The 18,358-nt window shown below is 33.4% G+C and overlaps 3 protein-coding genes across 5 annotated transcripts; 2 read left to right on the forward strand and 1 right to left on the reverse strand.

Moving 5' to 3' along the window:
• The first annotated feature begins 4,573 nt into the window (after nucleotides 1-4,573).
• On the forward strand, nucleotides 4,574-7,958 carry LOC132701413 (myrosinase 1-like). Its single transcript, XM_060669293.1, has 8 exons — nucleotides 4,574-4,626; nucleotides 5,227-5,504; nucleotides 5,608-6,000; nucleotides 6,056-6,150; nucleotides 6,344-6,622; nucleotides 6,684-6,821; nucleotides 7,590-7,696; nucleotides 7,751-7,958. Exons 1-8 carry the CDS (start codon nucleotides 4,574-4,576, stop codon nucleotides 7,872-7,874), a joined length of 1,467 nt encoding a protein of 488 aa, XP_060525276.1. The 3' UTR covers nucleotides 7,875-7,958.
• A 2,665-nt stretch (nucleotides 7,959-10,623) lies between these two features.
• On the forward strand, nucleotides 10,624-14,975 carry LOC132701147 (myrosinase 1-like). 3 transcript variants are annotated; one of them, XM_060668853.1, is made up of 9 exons: nucleotides 10,624-10,728; nucleotides 12,390-12,456; nucleotides 12,805-13,082; nucleotides 13,152-13,544; nucleotides 13,600-13,694; nucleotides 13,877-14,164; nucleotides 14,225-14,362; nucleotides 14,616-14,678; nucleotides 14,730-14,975. In XM_060668853.1, exons 1-9 carry the CDS (start codon nucleotides 10,659-10,661, stop codon nucleotides 14,733-14,735), a joined length of 1,398 nt encoding a protein of 465 aa, XP_060524836.1. In that variant the 5' UTR covers nucleotides 10,624-10,658; the 3' UTR covers nucleotides 14,736-14,975. The 3 variants fall into 3 exon arrangements, with proteins under 3 accessions (XP_060524836.1, XP_060524838.1, XP_060524837.1); XM_060668855.1 differs by lacking the exon at nucleotides 10,624-10,728 and adding an exon at nucleotides 11,023-11,153; XM_060668854.1 differs by lacking the exon at nucleotides 10,624-10,728 and adding an exon at nucleotides 11,679-11,696.
• A 1,013-nt stretch (nucleotides 14,976-15,988) lies between these two features.
• On the reverse strand, nucleotides 15,989-17,729 carry LOC132701269 (uncharacterized). Its single transcript, XM_060669066.1, has 4 exons — nucleotides 17,619-17,729; nucleotides 17,334-17,511; nucleotides 16,815-16,945; nucleotides 15,989-16,403 (listed from the first exon to the last, which is right to left on the reverse strand). The coding sequence occupies exons 1-4, from the start codon at nucleotides 17,640-17,642 to the stop codon at nucleotides 16,221-16,223; spliced, it is 516 nt and encodes a 171-aa protein (XP_060525049.1). The 5' UTR covers nucleotides 17,643-17,729; the 3' UTR covers nucleotides 15,989-16,220.
• Between the last annotated feature and the right edge of the window lie 629 nt (nucleotides 17,730-18,358).

Here is an 18,358-nt window from a genome sequence, read left to right on the forward strand (position 1 = left end):
TACTTGACCAGCTAAGAACAAAAATTGCCGATTTTACCTATTGTTCTCTGGCTTTAGATGAGTCCTGCGATATTACTGATACAAGTCAATGATTAATATTTATTCGCGGCATTAACAAGAAATGTGAAATTAGCGAGGAACTTCTTAGTGTGCATCCAATGAAAGATACAGCTACTGGTGAAGACTTCTTTCTCGCTGTTGAAGAGTGTTTAGTTAAAGTAAGTTTAATTTGGAATAAAATAGTAAGCGTCACTACGGATGGTTGTCCTAGTTTAACAGGGAAAAATGTAGGCTTACTTAAACGAATTCGCGACAAAGTAAAAGAGTTACAACCAGAACACGATATATTATTTGTGCACTGCATTATTCATCAAGAAGTGCTATGCAGAAAAGTTTTGAAATTGAATCACGTCGTTACTGTTGTAACCAAAGTTGTGAATTTTATCCAAGGACGTGCCGTAAATCATCGACAGTTTGTTGAATTTTTGAAAGAAATTGAAAGTGACTTCTACGAAATTCCTTATTACACTGAAGTGAGATGGCTTAGCATTGGTAAAGTTTTGGACAGATTTCAATATTTGCTTGATGAAATAGTATCCTTCTTGTCGATAAAAGAAAAACTACATGATTTTCCTGAATTGCAAAATAAGGCTTGGCTAAACGATTTCTCGTTTTCAGTAGATATCGTAAAATATTTGAATGAACTAAATATAAATCTACAAGGGAAAAACCAATTCGCTTTCAATATGCACTCAAACGTCAAAGCATTTATGACAAAACTCAATTTATTTGCTGAAAACTTTAATAATAAATTATTAAATCATTTCCCCTCATTGCAAGCACGGCGAGAATCATTGAAAAATACAGATTTTTTTAAATATAGTGCAATAACACAAGACCTGCATTCTGAATTCCAAAGAAGATTTCAAGATTTCAAAGCTATTGAAAAACATTTATCATTAATTAGCCAACCTTTCAATTTCGATATGCAAGAAGCTCCTGTTGAAATTCAACTAATTGATTTACAATCAAATAATTTACTAAAAGAAAATTTTCACTCAAACGAATTGAGTGCTTTCTATGGCGCTTTGAATAACGAACATTTCAAAAAATTTTTGAACTATGTTCAAAAATACCTTGTTTTATTTGGTTCGACATATATTTGTGAAAGAACTTTTCTTTAATGGTTTCCACGAAAAATAAATATCGATCACAAATTACTGACGAAAATCTACATTCGGTATTAAGGATTGTTACAAGTGATTTGGAACCCAATTTTGAAGAAATAATGTCAGATGAACATTCGAGATTTCACGTTTCGCATTAACTTTAAATATTTATTTTAACGTTTGATGTTTTTCTTTTCTTTTTTGAATTGTATTTACTATTATATTTACGAAATGCAATATAAATGTTAAATTGTAATAACTATGTGTCAATATAAAATAATTTGTATCGTTAAGACATAAATAAGTAACAAAATAAAATCTTTCATTGACTGATTTATCTAATAGCTATTTATTTATAATAATATTTCTTTAAAAATTACGTGACATATTTTATTCAAATTGAAATGATACTTAGTGTTTTTGTCAAAAAAAAAATGGGCAGGGAAAAAACTCCATCCAAAACATCCGCTTGTGCAAAGCATACGCGGTATAGTCCTCCGGCCGGGAGACATTTTGAAAATTTTATTTTGCCCCGCGCTTTAAAGTATTTGCCCACCCCTGCAGTAAACCATCATTGCCTAGATTTGATCCAAATTAAGCAATTTTTTATACGTATCAATATTTCAGTCTCTGATCTTTTATTTAAAGTTTGGAGTTAAGCTTAAAAGTACAACAAAATGCATGGAATTTATACCAACATAACTTTTTGAATATTACATTTTGAAGATTTTGATGAATAAGTCGATCAGATAATATAAATGGGAAGACCTTTTCACATGCCAGTTTTATTTATGTTGCTTTTGTATTCATGTATTGGCATTTATTTAGAAACCCCTTAAAATTTATTTGTTCTAGGATTTTTTGTTTTGTTCCTTTCAGTCAGTTTAGTGTCTAAGTTTTTTCCAGCTCCAGAAAGTTTCTACAATGTTCTTTTTCTGTTGAGATACTTAGGACGAAATGTTCTGTTGATGGGAAAAGACCAAAAGCTGTTATCATATTAAAAATATTTTTATGATAGGTAGTTAAAGACAAGCTAATGTATAGATGTATTCGAATTTCATGCTAAAGTTCGGCCTCGATCACCACTGATAATAACAACCGTGCGATAGATTTTGGTTGCACAAATTTATTGTTGACTTGTTAAGAAATTACTGTTAAATGCTCTTTCTTATCACACGAAATTTTTATCCACCTAGTCGACACAATAAAAGACTTAAAAACCGTATTTTCGCAGGAGTTTTGGTTTAATAATTGAATAAGTTGATGAACTTTTTTCGCAAGGTACGAAGTGCTTCGTTAGACTTTCAAATCTTCGAATATATATAAGTTGTATAACAACTTGGCTCTTGTGCAGTTTCCACGTATTATAAAATTTATATTGTGTTTAAATTCTTTGCCAAGTGATGCCGTGTGCGGCGCAGTACATTTGGGAGTTTATATTTCTATACCAATAATATTTTCAGAGGTCTTGTTTCGTTTCTTTTTAATTGATTGAATTTTGCATAGCCGAGATTGATTTTAGGAGCATTTATGAACCAATTAAGAGTCAAACACAGTTTCAGCCCTAGCAGTTATTCACAGATTTTAGTTCACTTAAGTTACGAAATTAACAATAAAGTTTGTCTGCTCTTTATCAGTCAACTTCTCGCTAGTGACAAGTTGTCAATGTTTGTCTTGATAATTAATTGAAAATATTAAAGAAAAGAATTATAAGGTTGTTCGAAAAGTCATTTCGTTTTTTCCCGTCAGAGGACTTAATTACGTTTTTTCGAAACCAACTTCACACTTAAGCCGCATAACCATTATATATCTTGAGAGCTGATATTGCAAGGCTTGTGTGTGAAAAAGTTCTATTAATTCTACGCAGTAGTTTTTGGTTGGTGCCCTTGTAAATATGGAGAGCAATAAGCAGCATTTTCGTCATATTTTACTTTTTTACTTCAGAAAAGGTAAAAATGCTGTCCAAGCGAGAAAAAAATTGACGGATGTGTATGGAGAAGGCGTGTTAACAGTACGCCAGTGCCAGAACTGGTTTGCAAAATTTCGATCCGGCAATTTTGATGTCGAAGATGCACCACGGTCTGGAAGGCCGGTCGAAGCTGACAAAGATGCGATAAAGGCATTAGTTGATGCAAATCGGCGAATAACCACACGAGAGATCGGTGAGAGATTAAATTTGTCGAATTCGACTGTTTATGGCAATTTGAAAGGCATGGGCTTAACCTCGAAGCTCGATGTGTGGGTGCCCCATGTCCTTACGGAGCGAAATTTGTGTCGTCGCGTTGATGTGTGTGATCCGCTCCTCAAACGTCAAGAAAATGATCAATTTTTGAAGCGGATTATTTCTGGGGACGAAAAATAGGTTGTATACAACAATGTTAAACGCAAGAGGTCATGGAGCAGAAAAGATGAACCGGCTCAAAGCGTGTCAAAAGCCAACATTCACCAAAAAAAGGTGATGCTCTCCGTTTGGTGGGATGTCAAAGGAAACGTTTTTTTGAGCTTTTGCGGGACAATACAACGATTAATTCAGAAGTCTTTTGTCATCAACTGGACAAATTGAATGATTCACTTAAAGAGAAGAGGCCCGAATTAATCAACAGGAAGGGTGTAGTGTTCCACCAGGATAATGCGAGACCTCACACAAGTTTGATCACTCGCCAAAAACGTTTACAGCTTGAATGGGACGTACTGCAACATCCACCATATTCTCCAGATCTGGCGCCTTCCGACTACTATTTGTTCCGGTCCCTGCAAAATTTTTTGGATGGCAAAACCTTTACCTCAAATGAAGATGTCAAAAACCACCTGAACCAGTTTTTTGCCAGCAAGGACCAAAACTTTAATGACAGGGGAATTATGTTACTGCCAGAAAGATGGCAAAAGGTGTTGGACCAGAATGGCCAATATATAATTTAATAAAATATTTATTCATTATACGAAAACTGTCTTTCATGTTCCCCAAAAAAAACGAAATGACTTTCCGAACAACCCAATATATAAACATTGATGACTTTGATACCGACAAACCTCCATGATACTCTCCAAAAACGTCGTTAGTTAAGCATTGTTACACTATTTTGGACCAAAGTGGCATTTTTTCTAATTGTCCCGTAGAAAGTCCTTATTGCATACTTTCCATGAAATAAAAATAGGTATGTTTTGTGAAAAATCGACAAAACAGACTACTAAATTTACAATCCCCTCCTCTTTCGCGGCCTTTTTTTTTCATATGTTATCTTTCTTGCAAAAGTTTACTAGGTTAATATTGTTAACTTTTTGTTCTCTAAAGCTTGGCAAGGATTTAATTTATATGTATGTATGTATATTCTTACCTTCAAAATTATTTAAATTTACCAAAGGCACGTTTTCGTTTTAACTGGAGTGTTTTTCTTTCAGGGACAATGGAGGGGGCATACCTACAAGCGGTTATATCGACTGCCGTTCAATTTCGAATGTAAGTTTATTATAATCATGCGTCAAAATCTTTAAAACAAGTATTTGTTATTTCATGATGGCACATGTATTTAATCTAAACTATTCGCAGCCTAGAGAGAAATTCTGCTGTATCACGTGTTACTTCGCACAAATTTATCAATTACAATCAACTAGAGGTAATAGTAAATTTTAAATCTTTCAGACCATGAAACTACAAATTTTATGCATATTTCAAATTTGAAGCGACCACCCCAGCCCACCTAATCAAAGATGAATTTAGAGACTGTCCCAAATATGAGTTAGGCATTTACAAATTTTTCATAACAACAAGGTGACAGTCGAGTCCGAATAAGTTACATCGTTTTAACGACCTTACCCAGATAGAATGTAGAACTTTTCATTTCTTTTAATGCTAACATCTTGTTTTGAATATAGAATGCAAAATGTTTCACTTGTTGAAATTTTTTTATAGCTGTCTCTACTTTTCATGTTTAGAATATTTTATAGAAAGGTAGCAATCTCAACAGACATGAAGAATAAAATAATTTGTTAAGTTTTAACATATCTATGCTGTTCATGAATAGATGAGCGGAACTACACTTTTTTTCTTAATTTTTAGGAGCTTCGGACTATCGAATCACACATTCCCTTCTGATTTTAAATTTGGAGCGGCTACCGCAGCCTACCCGATCGAAGGTGCCTGGAACTTAGATGGAAAAGGGTCCAGTTTTTGGGACAATGTCACCCACGCGGTCCCAAGTATCGTTGTTGATGGAAAAAATGGAGATGTAGCCTGCGATTCCTATCACCGTTACACTGAAGATATTCCTCTGTTTGCAGATATCGGACTTAATTTCTACAAGTTTAGCATTTCCTGGTCAAGGATTCTTCCCAATGGTACAGTTTTGGATTGTGTACAGCAAGCCAATATTTTATTTCAGTTTCCGCTAGCCTAACCAAGTATCGAACAACAATTACTTTTTAATTTTATAATAATTAGGTACCATCGACAACATCAACCAGAAAGGAATTGACTATTACAATAAACTGATCGATCTGATCATAAGCAGAGGATTAGAACCTCAGGCCGTGGCATACAACTTTGATACACCGTTTGCACTGACAAACGTAGGAGGATTTACTAACGAAAGCATCGTTCAACACTTCGTGGACTACACCGATTTGCTCTTTAAAACTTTTGGCGACCGTGTTAATTTCTGGATAACCATAAATGAAGCGCAAACATTTTGCAAAGTCGTGTTGGAAGAAGTTCTACATCCAGTTGTGCCTCAAGAGCTTGGGGTCAAGGAATATCAATGCAGTCATAATATACTTAAAGCTCACGCCGCTACTTATCGCAACTACAAAAAAAACTATCAGGCTACGCAAAAAGGTTAAACCGATATACGAACTTGGCATGACATTATTAAGAATTTTAAGTGTTTCAGGCAAGGTGGGTATGGCGTTCAATATAAATTGGTATCTCCCAGCAACAAATTCTCAAGCCGACCAAAATGCTGCTGAACGAGCTAGAGCTTTTGTGGTACGTGATCATACTATTCCTCAATTATATGTATTGAAATTGTATCTGTATTCACATTTTTAATTGATTTACCGACTTTCGTTCATTAATTAGAGTGAAAAAGTGATCCTATGACGTTCTCTTTTACAATTTGAGTTTACGTGATTTGTTGGGTACTTTTTTCGGACCAAAATTTTAACAGTAAGTATTTAAGTTTGAGTGGTTCGTGCATCCGATAATAAAAGGAAACTACCCCCAAATATTGATCGACCAAATTGGTAACTTGAGCCGACAAGAAGGAAGAAATGAGTCACGATTACCTCAGTTTACCTCCGAGGAAATCTCGAACATTAAAGGCACTTACGATTTTGTTGGAATTAATGCATTTCGAACATTTTTTGCAAGTGACCTGAGCGGCCAAAATCTATCTGTAAGCCTTCAGAATGACATCAGAGTGGCCGAAACTACAAATTCTTCCCTCGACAATTCTTCAGTATATATCGTAAATATAAATATCCTTAAAAGAAAAGAAAACTAAAAAAATATAATTTCAGTCTTCACCAAAAACATTTAGAGATTCTATAGTTTACGCTAGCGACTACTGCAACGGCTGCGAAATTATCTTGACAGAACACGGATTTAATGCTCGCAATGACGCTTTAAATGATACGGCTCGTATCACTTTTATGCAGGTTAGTACTCTATTATTAAGTATACCTAGGTGGTAATAATCATGATTTGTTGAGATTCGGTATACGTTATATTTTAAAGTATTGACGTGATGACTTCCTGACTGTCCGATTTTTTAGTTGGTTACTTTTGGTAAATCTGGCTACCAAATTTCACAACCTGTAAACTGTTCGCACAGTTTATTTAGGCCTGTGTATGTGTGCTGCACTGTATACATACGACCGTCATTAAACAAAAATTTATTCCCACATTTAATCATCGATTAAAATACTTATGGAATTTTGAAGCTTGTTATATTCTTCCCGTCACTTAGAGAATTTACTTAAACATTTTAATGGATATGTAAATGTCTTATTAGGAGGATGTTTCACGAACGCCCTATAGACTTTCGATGCAGCGAATAAGCAGGCCAAGCCAACACAGTAATTTCTTGTTCTGCTGAAAATCTATATTGTGTGTGCTGATTCAACCAGTCTTATGTATACTATGTCTGCTAGTAGTTTCCAACATTAACAGTGTCTCCATTTACAAATATAATCTTCAAAGTCAACAATAACACGTAAAAGAATCTACCGTGGTTTCCGCTCAAACCGGAAAGTAAATTCATACACTGAGGTGGGTTGAACATTTGGAAACTTAGCATACATTTAGCCTTCTAAGATTTGACTTCTTGACTATTCATCCTAAGCTCAAGTCAACATAATTTCAGAGTCATATTCACAATAAAATCTTATCGACAACGTTCCACATTCTAAAAAAGTGATTTCCAGACTTACATGGACGAGGTTCTGATCGCAATTAACGAAGACAAAGTCAATGTCACCGCCTATACCGTGTGGTCTGCTATGGATTTCGTTAATTTCCAGTTTGGTCTAACGTACGTAAATAGAACTTTAATGTATATTGTTTTTACATTTACTTATCGTTTTAGGACTAAGCTTGGATTAATTCATGTGGATTTTTCGTCGAGCAATCTTACAAGAACGCCTAAACGGTCATCGCAGTACTATAAGAATATCATACAGACAAGAAGTTTAACACAATTTACGTTTTAATGGGGAGGAAGTGTAAAGAACCTTCGGTCACATTCACGATTTGATAGTTTTGCTTGTCAGTTTTTAATTAATAACACATATTTTGTAAACACACTAATTGAAGCCGAACCAACTAAATATTTATTTGTTTCTTTTCAGTTCTTTTTCAATTCATATCTTCCTCAAGACATTTTGGGACAGCACTTTATCTCAGAAGCTATATGACATACAACAAATAGCCTATTTAAAAAATATCTTGAATCATGCATTGCTGAAATATTTTTCTTTTCGCTTTATCGCGTGTTGAAAGAGGGTTAATCGCACATAAGCTACACGGTCGATTGAAACAGTATTTTCAATATCAAACCAATATTAATGACAATAAAATATATCGCGTTCGTTATTGGTTCTAAACTAATTGGTCATCTGACGTATTCTCGGATCTTTTTCAAGTATAGTGTTCGGAGCATGCTCATTCCTTCGCATTTGAGATTAAACGCTATTGTTCACTGATTTTGAAATTTTTAAGAATTGTGTTCTAACCGGAAAATTTATGGTAGACCTTTCAATTAAAACTCGACTGATACAAGGTGTCCCGAAATGGTGTCTATTGTTGATGTATTGGAAACTACTGGCGATATAAAAAAAAACATGAAATAAAAACTGAATTGCAATTATTCAACAAGTTTGATAAAAGTCACCAGTTTGGATTGGCCCCACTCGAGCGAATATTTAATAAACGATTGACTGAAGACATTCGTCAGCGTGGCTGACGGGCGAAAGTGAAAGTGAAAGTATAGAGTATGCTTGATCAGTGCATAGTTGGTTAGATGATCTAAGTACCGGACCGGCCTGCAGAAATTGATTGACTCTATTATCCACATCTTTTATCGAAAGACCTTTATAAACTGAAGTTCCAATTTAATGTTAATCTCAACAAAATGGTTCATATTTTACCGAACGGGTAAGCAGCAAAACTGCGGCCATACCGCATTCAAATGACTCGCAACCATTATCTCTCCACTGTTCGCTGAACCCTAAAAGATGCGGTTTGTCTCTGACCCTCATCCACTTGACTTCTGAGCCAACATATACTGGGCGTTCTAAAATCAATACATCAAATTGAATTTATAACATATTTTACGTAAAAAAAAGCTCTAATATTATGTATAAACATATCTGGAAGAAACGCTTCCTTTGCGCGCTACAGGGCGATGAAATTCTAAGAAAAAAATCTCTCTAGATATTTCATTGACATTTTGGACACTGCCTTCCAGTGTTTCAAGTGACATCCGTAGCAGATTTACATTGAATATTTTTCAGGGAAAAAATTGTACTTCATTGCTTTTTTGTAAAATAAAATTTATTTTTTAAATACTCATTCAATTTGGAACAAAATTTTATCTCTTGACTTTTTTTGAACAAGCAATTAGTAATCGAATGCAGCAGAATTTTTTGTAATCTTATTGGTTGCTCGCAATTTAAATAATTAAGAACGTGAGATAAAAACAACAAAATTAACAGAAATTAATATGTTAACGACAACAAACCGAAAATAAAAACTTTTTGACCGAAATTTAGAAGATAGCGAAAATGGCGTAAACGTGACGCAATAAAACAAGTAATGTTCGAGTAAAATTCTAAACGTGACATAAGAATTAAATATTTAAATAATTGTTATCAAATTGTCGAACTATAAATTAACAACAAACAAATCTAAACCTGATCATTTGTAGCATTAGTAACATTATACTCATATTTGCTATATTAATAGGCATATTATTTATTATTATTATTAACATATTCAACTACTATAGCAATATTAGTTAATAATCAAGGACACCTAAGATATCATTATGTTTTGCCAGAAAAACGATTTATTCAATTGACTTTAAATTCAAAATTAAATAAGAACAACAACAACACAAAACCGGACAATACATTAACCATGATTTATCTGATGAAGCAGAAGATATAGCGAAACTGCAATATTAAAAATTTTACACCCAAATTAGACCAACCTAACTTGGTAACATTTTTTTTTTCAAAGAAACTTTCACAGGCTACTGTAATAATATTTAAAAATTGTCTGGATTCCTCCTTCCTGGTTAAGATTATTTGGTTGCTTATAGATTTTTACAGATTCTCTGATTTTTCGTTTGCAGAAGAATTGATTGCATGCAACAATTTTAGTTTTATCGAATAAGATTTGATGTCCGGTCTCATGATTATGTTCGGAAACTTCTGATGAGTTTATTTGTCGTAGAATTAGACTCTACGAGCCTAGTTGATATTTTTCGTCCTTTCTCCCTAATGAATTCTGTGCCGCATATGGTTGGACTGCTGTAAACTCCTGATTTTGACTTTATATTCCTTTAGAACCTTTTATGTGTGGTCATTGATGTTTCGAACATAAGGGAGGACAACAGTGGCAACTGTGGGCTTGCTTTCGGACTCCTTGTCTTTGGAAGGTTGTGGTGAAGTGTATTTTGTGATGAAACGATTAATATCTCCAATGTGGAAGTTATTAGAGAGAAGAGCAGATGTAAAGTGCTTTAATTCTGGTTTCAGCAATTCGGGCAAATGGAATAAATTTATCACAGCTCAGTCATCGTCGCTATGGAGATAATAACAATAAAAATACTACAAGCGACTAGGCAGGCGCTTATAATCGAACACAAACGGGTAGAATTTGGTGCGCTATGTTCGAATCCTTAGTATTGACTAATTTTATCTGTACCTTGTAAGAGAGAGGGCAAAGCAAGTAGGAAGAAGAAGAAGAAGAAGAAGAAGGAGAAGAAGAAGATGGTGATGATGATGAAGATGAACATTACGATCGATCACATAACGGTGCAATTCTCGAAGCCTTTGAATCGTTAGTATTGATTTAGCTGTAGATCTGTAGATAATATTATAGTTCTGATATACCTATACGTTTTTTAAACAATAGTTGTAAGTTGTAAGCGCATCTGCAGACTACTATGCAAATACAATTAAACAAAGATCCTACCACACTTGTATAAACTATTACTAGAGCGCTTTTATTTAAAATGGTCCGCAGAACATAGAATTTACATCAAAACTTTAAATAACTGCTTAAAAATTGCTAACTTGCTCTTGCTCTTCTTGAACGGTCACTATCGATTTTCGTTTTTGAAAGATATTTGCCACCTTAAATGATTTCTGCTATCATTTTTTGAATTGTTGTGTTATTACTGTTCGTGTTAGTTTTAAAGGAAATCGCTACATCGGACTGAAAAAAAAATCAAAGGATAACATTCCATTATGGTACATTACTGGGTAAGTACCTGCACACCAAATTTCAATAAAAAATTGTGTTACATACATATTAAAAAATCACATAGATATTTTTAAAAAATGTGCCACTCTGGTTCTGAAAATTAAAAATGTTAAAAACGAAAACAATATAAAATAGACCCACGGAACTGCCGTTATATTGAATTTTTATGTAAAATAAACCCCTGTTTCTGGTGGTTTGAGTTGACCTAGGAAAAACTAGCTTGGTCAAGAATTCAGTATATCCAGTCGATGTCAAAATATTATTAAAAATATAAATAAATTATATTCCTAGAGTGCAATTGTAGCTTTATGTGAATGTGGACTACGATATTTGAAAGTTATTAAAAATATCTTTTGAAGCGTGCAAAATAGGGGAAATTTCGGTTGAACAAATTTATCGTTTACTTAGGGAGCACTACTGCACCGCAAAAAGTTCTTTATCTCACGACATTTTTATCGAGACACATTAAAAGACTTTAAAAAAAGTATTTTCTCGCAGTCTTCGTTTAGTAATTGAGTAATTTGATATATTTTTTTTCCAAGGTAGACTTGTACTATAAATTTGTACAGTTTTTGTCTTGGTGGTCGTGCTACCATTGTACTGTTTGCATCTACGTATGAACACATTAATGGCGATCAGTTCGCGAGAAATATATTTCAATATATTTTTTCAAAATATTTCAATTTCAATTATATGTACTATGTATAACAATATATGTTCTTGACACAAATACAAAATATTGTTACAATGGCAATATTTAAGTATCACAGCCTTCGAATGCCAATATTTAGTGTAAAAATCACGTTCTTGAGAAAAATCAAAATTTAAAACTTTTTGTTTTTTTATTCTTGTATTAAATAAAATATTCCAAATATATTCAAGTTTCAGCAGGATGATGTTGAAACTAGATATAATTTGTTTGTTGTGCATTTTCAACGGAATCTATCAAACCTAGCTAAGAAAAATGTGTTAACATTTATACAATTATACAGTTAATTATCAATGAACAAAATAAATTATTAAGGGCTGATTGATACAATTAACTCTTTTACTAACATAAAACCACTACGTCACAATTAAATGAGACTTTCGATTACAGGAACCAATAAAACATAAACTTTGAAAACTACAATAAACTTAAACTTTCTCAAATTTACAGTTGGCCAAGGCTTACCTTTAGACTTCATCTGGGAATAAATATATCAACTAGCTTAATTAATGTGATTTGCTTTTAGGAACAATGAAAGATGCATATGTACTAGCACACATTATTGCCGCATTAATTTCTCTTCAATTTCGAATGTAAGTATTTTTTCCTACGACTTCTACGAGAAACTGAAAAACGTACACCAAACAATATTCGAAAATGACTAATATGAAAACTGCATTGATTCGTGTTATGTATAATTGTATATAATAAACTTTAAATTTTTTCACACATTTATCCTCAAATAATACAAAATTTGTGACTCAGCCATATCAGTAGACCTAATAGTTCATTCATTCATTCATTTATTCATTTATAGTTTGTTGTGTTAGTTCGATAGTTCTGTTTCCGAATGCACTACACATATTTTAATCATACACGACATATTTAAACAAACAAATTATCTGTTTAAATCAATTGTTTGAGGTTTTTCAAATTTTTAGTGGATTTGCATTATCAAACTACAAATTCCCTGCTAATTTCAAATTTGGAGCAGCTACCGCAGCCTACCCCATTGAGGGTGCTTGGAATGTAGACGGAAAAGGACCCAGCTTATGGGATAACATCACTCACGCGGTCCCAAGTATCATTGTAGATGGAAAGAATGGAGATATAGCTTGCGATTCCTATCACCGATACACTGAGGATATTCCATTGTTTGCGGATATCGGACTTAATTTCTACAAGTTCAGCTTTTCCTGGCCAAGGATTCTCCCCAAAGGTACATTCGGGTGTTTCAGTTTCCGTTAATCAGGGTTTTTAACAACAAAATTTCAATTTAAATTTACAGGTACCATCGAATGTATCAACCAGAAAGGAATAGACTATTACAATAAACTGATCGACCTAATTATAAGCAAAGGGTTAGAACCTCAAGCGGTTGCATTCCACTATGATTTACCGTATGAATTGGTGAAGGGGGGAGGATTTAGCAACGACTCCACCGTGGACCACTTCGTGGACTACACCGATTTACTCTTTAAAACCTTCGGAGACCGTGTTAAATTCTGGGTTACAATAAATGAAGGTCATACACTTTGTAAAATCATAGTGGAAGATACTCTACACCGGGTTGTTCCTCAAAATCTGGGTTTTAAAGAATACGAATGTGGTCATAATTTAATTAAAGCTCACGCCCGGGCATATCGCAACTACGAGAAAAACTACAAGGCTACTCAAAAAGGTTAAACCGAATTGCCGACTTGGTTTGAAATTACTAAGAATTTTTAATTTTCCAGGTAAGGTGGGTATGGAGTACAGTATATATTGGTACCTCCCAGCAACAAATTCTGAAGCCGACAAAAAGGCTGCTGAGCGAGCTAGAGCATTTGTGGTACGTACCAACGTCGTTCGTCGGTTATACGTATTTGAATTGCACTATCGTGGCCCATGTATCGTTACAAACATACTTTCTTTTCCAGTTTCAAAATCTTATCGTTTCCTAGACAATCTAGGTTTATGCCATATATTTTTTCAGAACTTCATTTCAAACCAAATGTTATATAAATATTTTAGTTTGAGTGGTTTGCTCATCCAGTAATAAAAGGCGACTACCCTCCAATCCTCATTAACCAGGTTGGCAACTTAAGTCAACAAGAAGGAAGAAATGTATCAAGATTACCTCGGTATTCCACCGTGGAAATCGAGAACATTAAAGGAACCTACGATTTCGTTGGGGTTAATGCATTCAGGACGTTTTTTGCAAGTGATCTCAGCGGCCAAAATCTATCTCTCAGTTTTCAGAACGATATGAGAGTGAAGGAAACTACAAACTCCTCTCTCGATATGTCTTCACTTTATATTGTAAGATGGTATAAAATAGTTAGATTAAAAGAAATTAAAACTCAAAATGTATGATTTCAGTCTTCACCAAGAACATTTAGGGATTCTATAGTTTACGCTAGCAACTACTGCAACGGCTGCGAAATCGTCTTGACGAAACACGGATTTAATACTCCAAATGAGACTCTAGATGATACTGCTCGTATGACCTTTATGCAGGTTAGTACCATATTAGTAACTAATGTTATTCCTGTTGGTGGTCATAAATAAATCATAAATAAGTTTCATAATCAACTACTAGAATGGTTTCTTTGTACATTCTTTTCTTTAAACATATAATGTAGTTCTTAACATTGGCGATCGTTGTTAGAAATAATAAATGTGTCACTTAAACATCGTCTCAGAGTAGAGAGTAGTAGTCACAACGATATCGTATTGATAATATTTCATCAACTAAAAGACAGATTTTCAGAATTATATGGAGGAGGTGCTTATGGCAATTAACGAAGACAACGTATATGTCACCGCTTATACCGTAAGTTCCTCTTCAAATGAAACATTGATGTATCTTATTTGATCGTTTTAGAGCTAAACTTGGATTAATTCAAGTGGATTTTGCTTCAAGAAATCTTACCAGAACACCAAGACGGTCTTCACAGTACTATAAGAATATTATACAGACAAGAAGTTTAACGCAGTTTAAGTTCTAATGAAAAAACATACCGGCAACATTTTTTATTAAATTTTATCAATTTCGATAGTTAATTTGCTAGTTTTCAGCGAATAATACTTATATTGCCTAGCAGAAGCAAAACTGAAAGAATTAAATGATTTTAACCATTCTACAAATGTTTCATTGTTCCCTTTCAATTTCTGTTTGCAGCATTTCGATTCAAATTTCTCGCAAACTATAATAATAGCAATCTTTACGTTTTAAGATAGTTTTAAAGTTTCCTAGGGAGTTTCATTCTAATCTTTAAAGCTAAGGGAAATTAAGATATTTCTAATAATTAATATATACTGTATTTACTATGCTTGAAAATGTTATACTGACAAGCACTTTTTGTGATGCTGCAAAAATGTAAGTATTCAAAATAATAAATTTAAGTAAGAAAAAAATAACTATTCTGCAGAACATTTAAAAATTAATTTTCAACCAAATTTAAGTTACCGTCCCACCACTAGGTGACCATTTTAATAATCTTTAGATATAAAATATTCACAAGCTACTACAACAAAATAGTTTTGTCTTGACTTTACCATTCCAGAAAGGTTAAAAATATGAAATAATCTATTTAAGATCTCATTTAATATTCTACACCGGATTTTCATGGAATTTTTAGAAAAAAATTAGGTTAGTTATTATGGCATTTTGTATATGCGCGTGTTCTCTTCTAGGCTCCTCTGTAAACATAAATGTGCCTCAAAGCTCCGATACAATCAAACTGATAATATTCTACTACTCTCGTGTAATCTGGGAGAACTATATCTACCTAATACTAACTTAATTGCTATATCCGTTGTACACGTTATCCCATTTTATTTTTAAATCAAAATATTCATGGCTAGGAAGTTTTCAAAATACAAATTTAATTAACCCTGTTTAATGTAATAATATTATTTTAAAATATTCTTATTAAAATTCTTAAAGAAAGGCAGCATAATATTTAAATTCGCCCCATGTCATGCGTATTACTTCAAAAATGTATTTCGCCTGCAAACGCTTATAATATGTCAGGCATTTCGGACATTTAGATTGGATTTATAGAGTGACAGAGCTCTAAAATGTTCTGCTCTCACTGCCATTCGCATACAGCGGGTTGTGAATTACAAGAGCCGAATTGACAGGCTGCAGTCCAATGGGAAAAAGGACAATGATATAACAAGCGCAGAGTTTAATCACCAGACGAGATTTGTCGATGTTTACGCACAATAAGCCACCTTTTGAAAAATAGGTCGATTTGGGGATCACGGAAAATCTGTTACAAAATTAAGAAAGTTTGTGTTGTGTTCGGTTTCCTTAAATTGGAGTAGACTAAAACTTTTTATTTACATACCGAGTACAAATTTACAGTGGTTATTTGCTCTCTTCGAAAACTTTGTATGACCCGAAAGGTTTGTTGTTGTGATAGTTGTTGGAAGCTCCATAATAATAGATACCCTTGCCGTTCAATGAATTGATCGGTAAATAACGTCCATATTGGGAAAGCAACAAAGCGATGTATGGATTGACCGGCAAATGATCCGGATGGTTAAATCCCTAAAAATACAATGTATGATTGTATCATTGCTCCTGAGCATCTATTCAATATTATAGCAATATTTAATACTAAAACACACTATACATCCTATTGATACAAATTACCTACACCAGAAATATAAGTTTCTTGTTAAAAATTTAAAACAAATCTAATCCTGGCAGAGTAAATTGGCAAGCAGATATATAAGTACATATAAAAGGATCCAGGTTGATAATACTACCACCAAGTTCATAAGAGCTGAAGTATTAAAAACTTGATATCAAGGAAATTAGGAAAATACTGAATATCTTACAACCATTCCTAATATCATAGTTAAGGAAATCGAAATGAACTGCCTCTATAATTTAATTTTTCTCTAATTAAAAGGAATTATGTTTAAATGAAGGGAGAAAGTAGCAACTGCGACTTACCTGATATTTATATGTTGGGATTCCCAGGGATGAACTAAGAAGTAAGGCCGACAACAGAGGATTTCCGTGAAAATCCGCCAAAGTAGGTATTTGTGGCGTTACAAAGTTATAATAGGGACTAGTTTGTGGACCTAAAATAAATTTTACACTCATTATACAGTTGAACCAAAAGTTCGAGTTAATCTGTCCTTTGAACGACATTCACGTGAATCCTACAGTAATCGAATTTAGAATTTAGTTGAAAATGCTATCTGGCGAACACTCCAAGCCGGTAAATAAAATTTGTCGACTGTCTTCACAGATTCATTGTTCATTGAAAGTTCAAATGACTTAGCATGAAAAAAATGTCAAATGTAATAAATAATATTATATTCTATAATCTAAAACCAAAATTGACTTTAATAATGCAGACAAAATGTAAAAAATCAGAGTGTCAGGTGAATATTGCAAAAAGGGGATCGTGCTGAAATTTCTTAGATATAAAAATTTTAAAGTTTTAGAAGTGACTATTTGGCTTACCAGACTGCAATTCGAATAATCGTATTCCGTTTTCATTGTTTTGTATTGAATATGGCAACCCGTTTGGTGGTAACACTTGATAAATAATTTTATCGCTGAACGCTGCCTCGTGGTCAGCACTGATGGGACTTTTACTTTCACTTTCTGCTGTTTCCTTTGCAACGACCAAAAAGATTACCTTAAATAAAATACCTATTCAACACTGACATTTGTCTTAAAAGCCACGATACAGCATTCGAAGTCTGAAATATTAATATTTCACAAAATCGATGAAATAACACTCACCAAATTTAGAGTCGACGAAAACATATTAATTTTTTAATAAAACTGACTAATTCTGTTCATTTCAGATGTTCTCAGGAGTTTTAAATTTGACCTCCCATTGTACTCTATTGCTTAAACAAAACTAGCGAGGCATTCAGTGGTCGGTTTTTATATAAACATAAAGGATACAAAAGAATATTATCTATGTCCACGTTAAGTAAAAAATGATGTTTTTTCGGCCAAAGCGCCATTACGCCATTCCACACTTTCCCTGTGATTTTATCGAAAAACTTAACATAACAATAGGGTCATTCAACTTGCTGCACTGAAGACGTCTTGTCGCTTAGGTATGGTGAGCGATATTTTAGGCGAATTTTCACATCATTTAGGGCTACGAAATATAGCATTGTTATCATATTTGCATTCACAAAATTAATCTAACAGTAATTTGCTTAAAATATAAAAATAAAAAAAATAAGATACAAAATACTTATTACAACAAATAAGTCGATAAAGTTTAATATGTGAGAGATATATTTTTATGAAACGTTTTCTTCGCATTTTGGCAAAAATTAGATACAACTTCTACCAATACACACGGATACACAAATCTATAGCTTTGCATTTGCGTTATGCGATGGTTCCGAGCAAGCACAACTTGTCCACGTTTGCTTTGACTTTGACTCAGATTATTTAAAAAATGCACCATACTTTTTTGTCATCATCCGCTCAAAAGTATTAAAACGATCTGTAAATTTACT

Source organism: Cylas formicarius, unplaced genomic scaffold, assembly GCF_029955315.1.
Source record: "Cylas formicarius isolate icCylForm1 unplaced genomic scaffold, icCylForm1.1 PGA_scaffold_4__25_contigs__length_36172078, whole genome shotgun sequence".
Taxonomy (NCBI): Eukaryota; Metazoa; Arthropoda; class Insecta; order Coleoptera; family Brentidae; genus Cylas; species Cylas formicarius.

Coding starts and splice junctions, on each gene's coding strand:
- LOC132701413 (XM_060669293.1), top strand. CDS start 4,574: ATGGAGGGGGCATACCTACAAGCGGTTATATCGACTGCCGTTCAATTT. Junction 4,627..5,226: donor ACTGCCGTTCAATTTCGAAT/GTAAGTTTATTA, acceptor CTTAATTTTTAG/GAGCTTCGGACTATCGAATC. Junction 6,822..7,589: donor CTCGTATCACTTTTATGCAG/GTTAGTACTCTA, acceptor AGTGATTTCCAG/ACTTACATGGACGAGGTTCT.
- LOC132701147 (XM_060668853.1), top strand. CDS start 10,659: ATGGTGATGATGATGAAGATGAACATTACGATCGATCACATAACGGTG. Junction 10,729..12,389: donor ATTCTCGAAGCCTTTGAATC/GTTAGTATTGAT, acceptor ATTTGCTTTTAG/GAACAATGAAAGATGCATAT. Junction 12,457..12,804: donor ATTTCTCTTCAATTTCGAAT/GTAAGTATTTTT, acceptor TCAAATTTTTAG/TGGATTTGCATTATCAAACT.
- LOC132701269 (XM_060669066.1), bottom strand. CDS start 17,642: ATGTTTTCGTCGACTCTAAATTTG. Junction 17,512..17,618: donor TTTCGTCGACTCTAAATTTG/GTGAGTGTTATT, acceptor ATTTTATTTAAG/GTAATCTTTTTGGTCGTTGC. Junction 16,946..17,333: donor ATTATTCGAATTGCAGTCTG/GTAAGCCAAATA, acceptor AATTTATTTTAG/GTCCACAAACTAGTCCCTAT.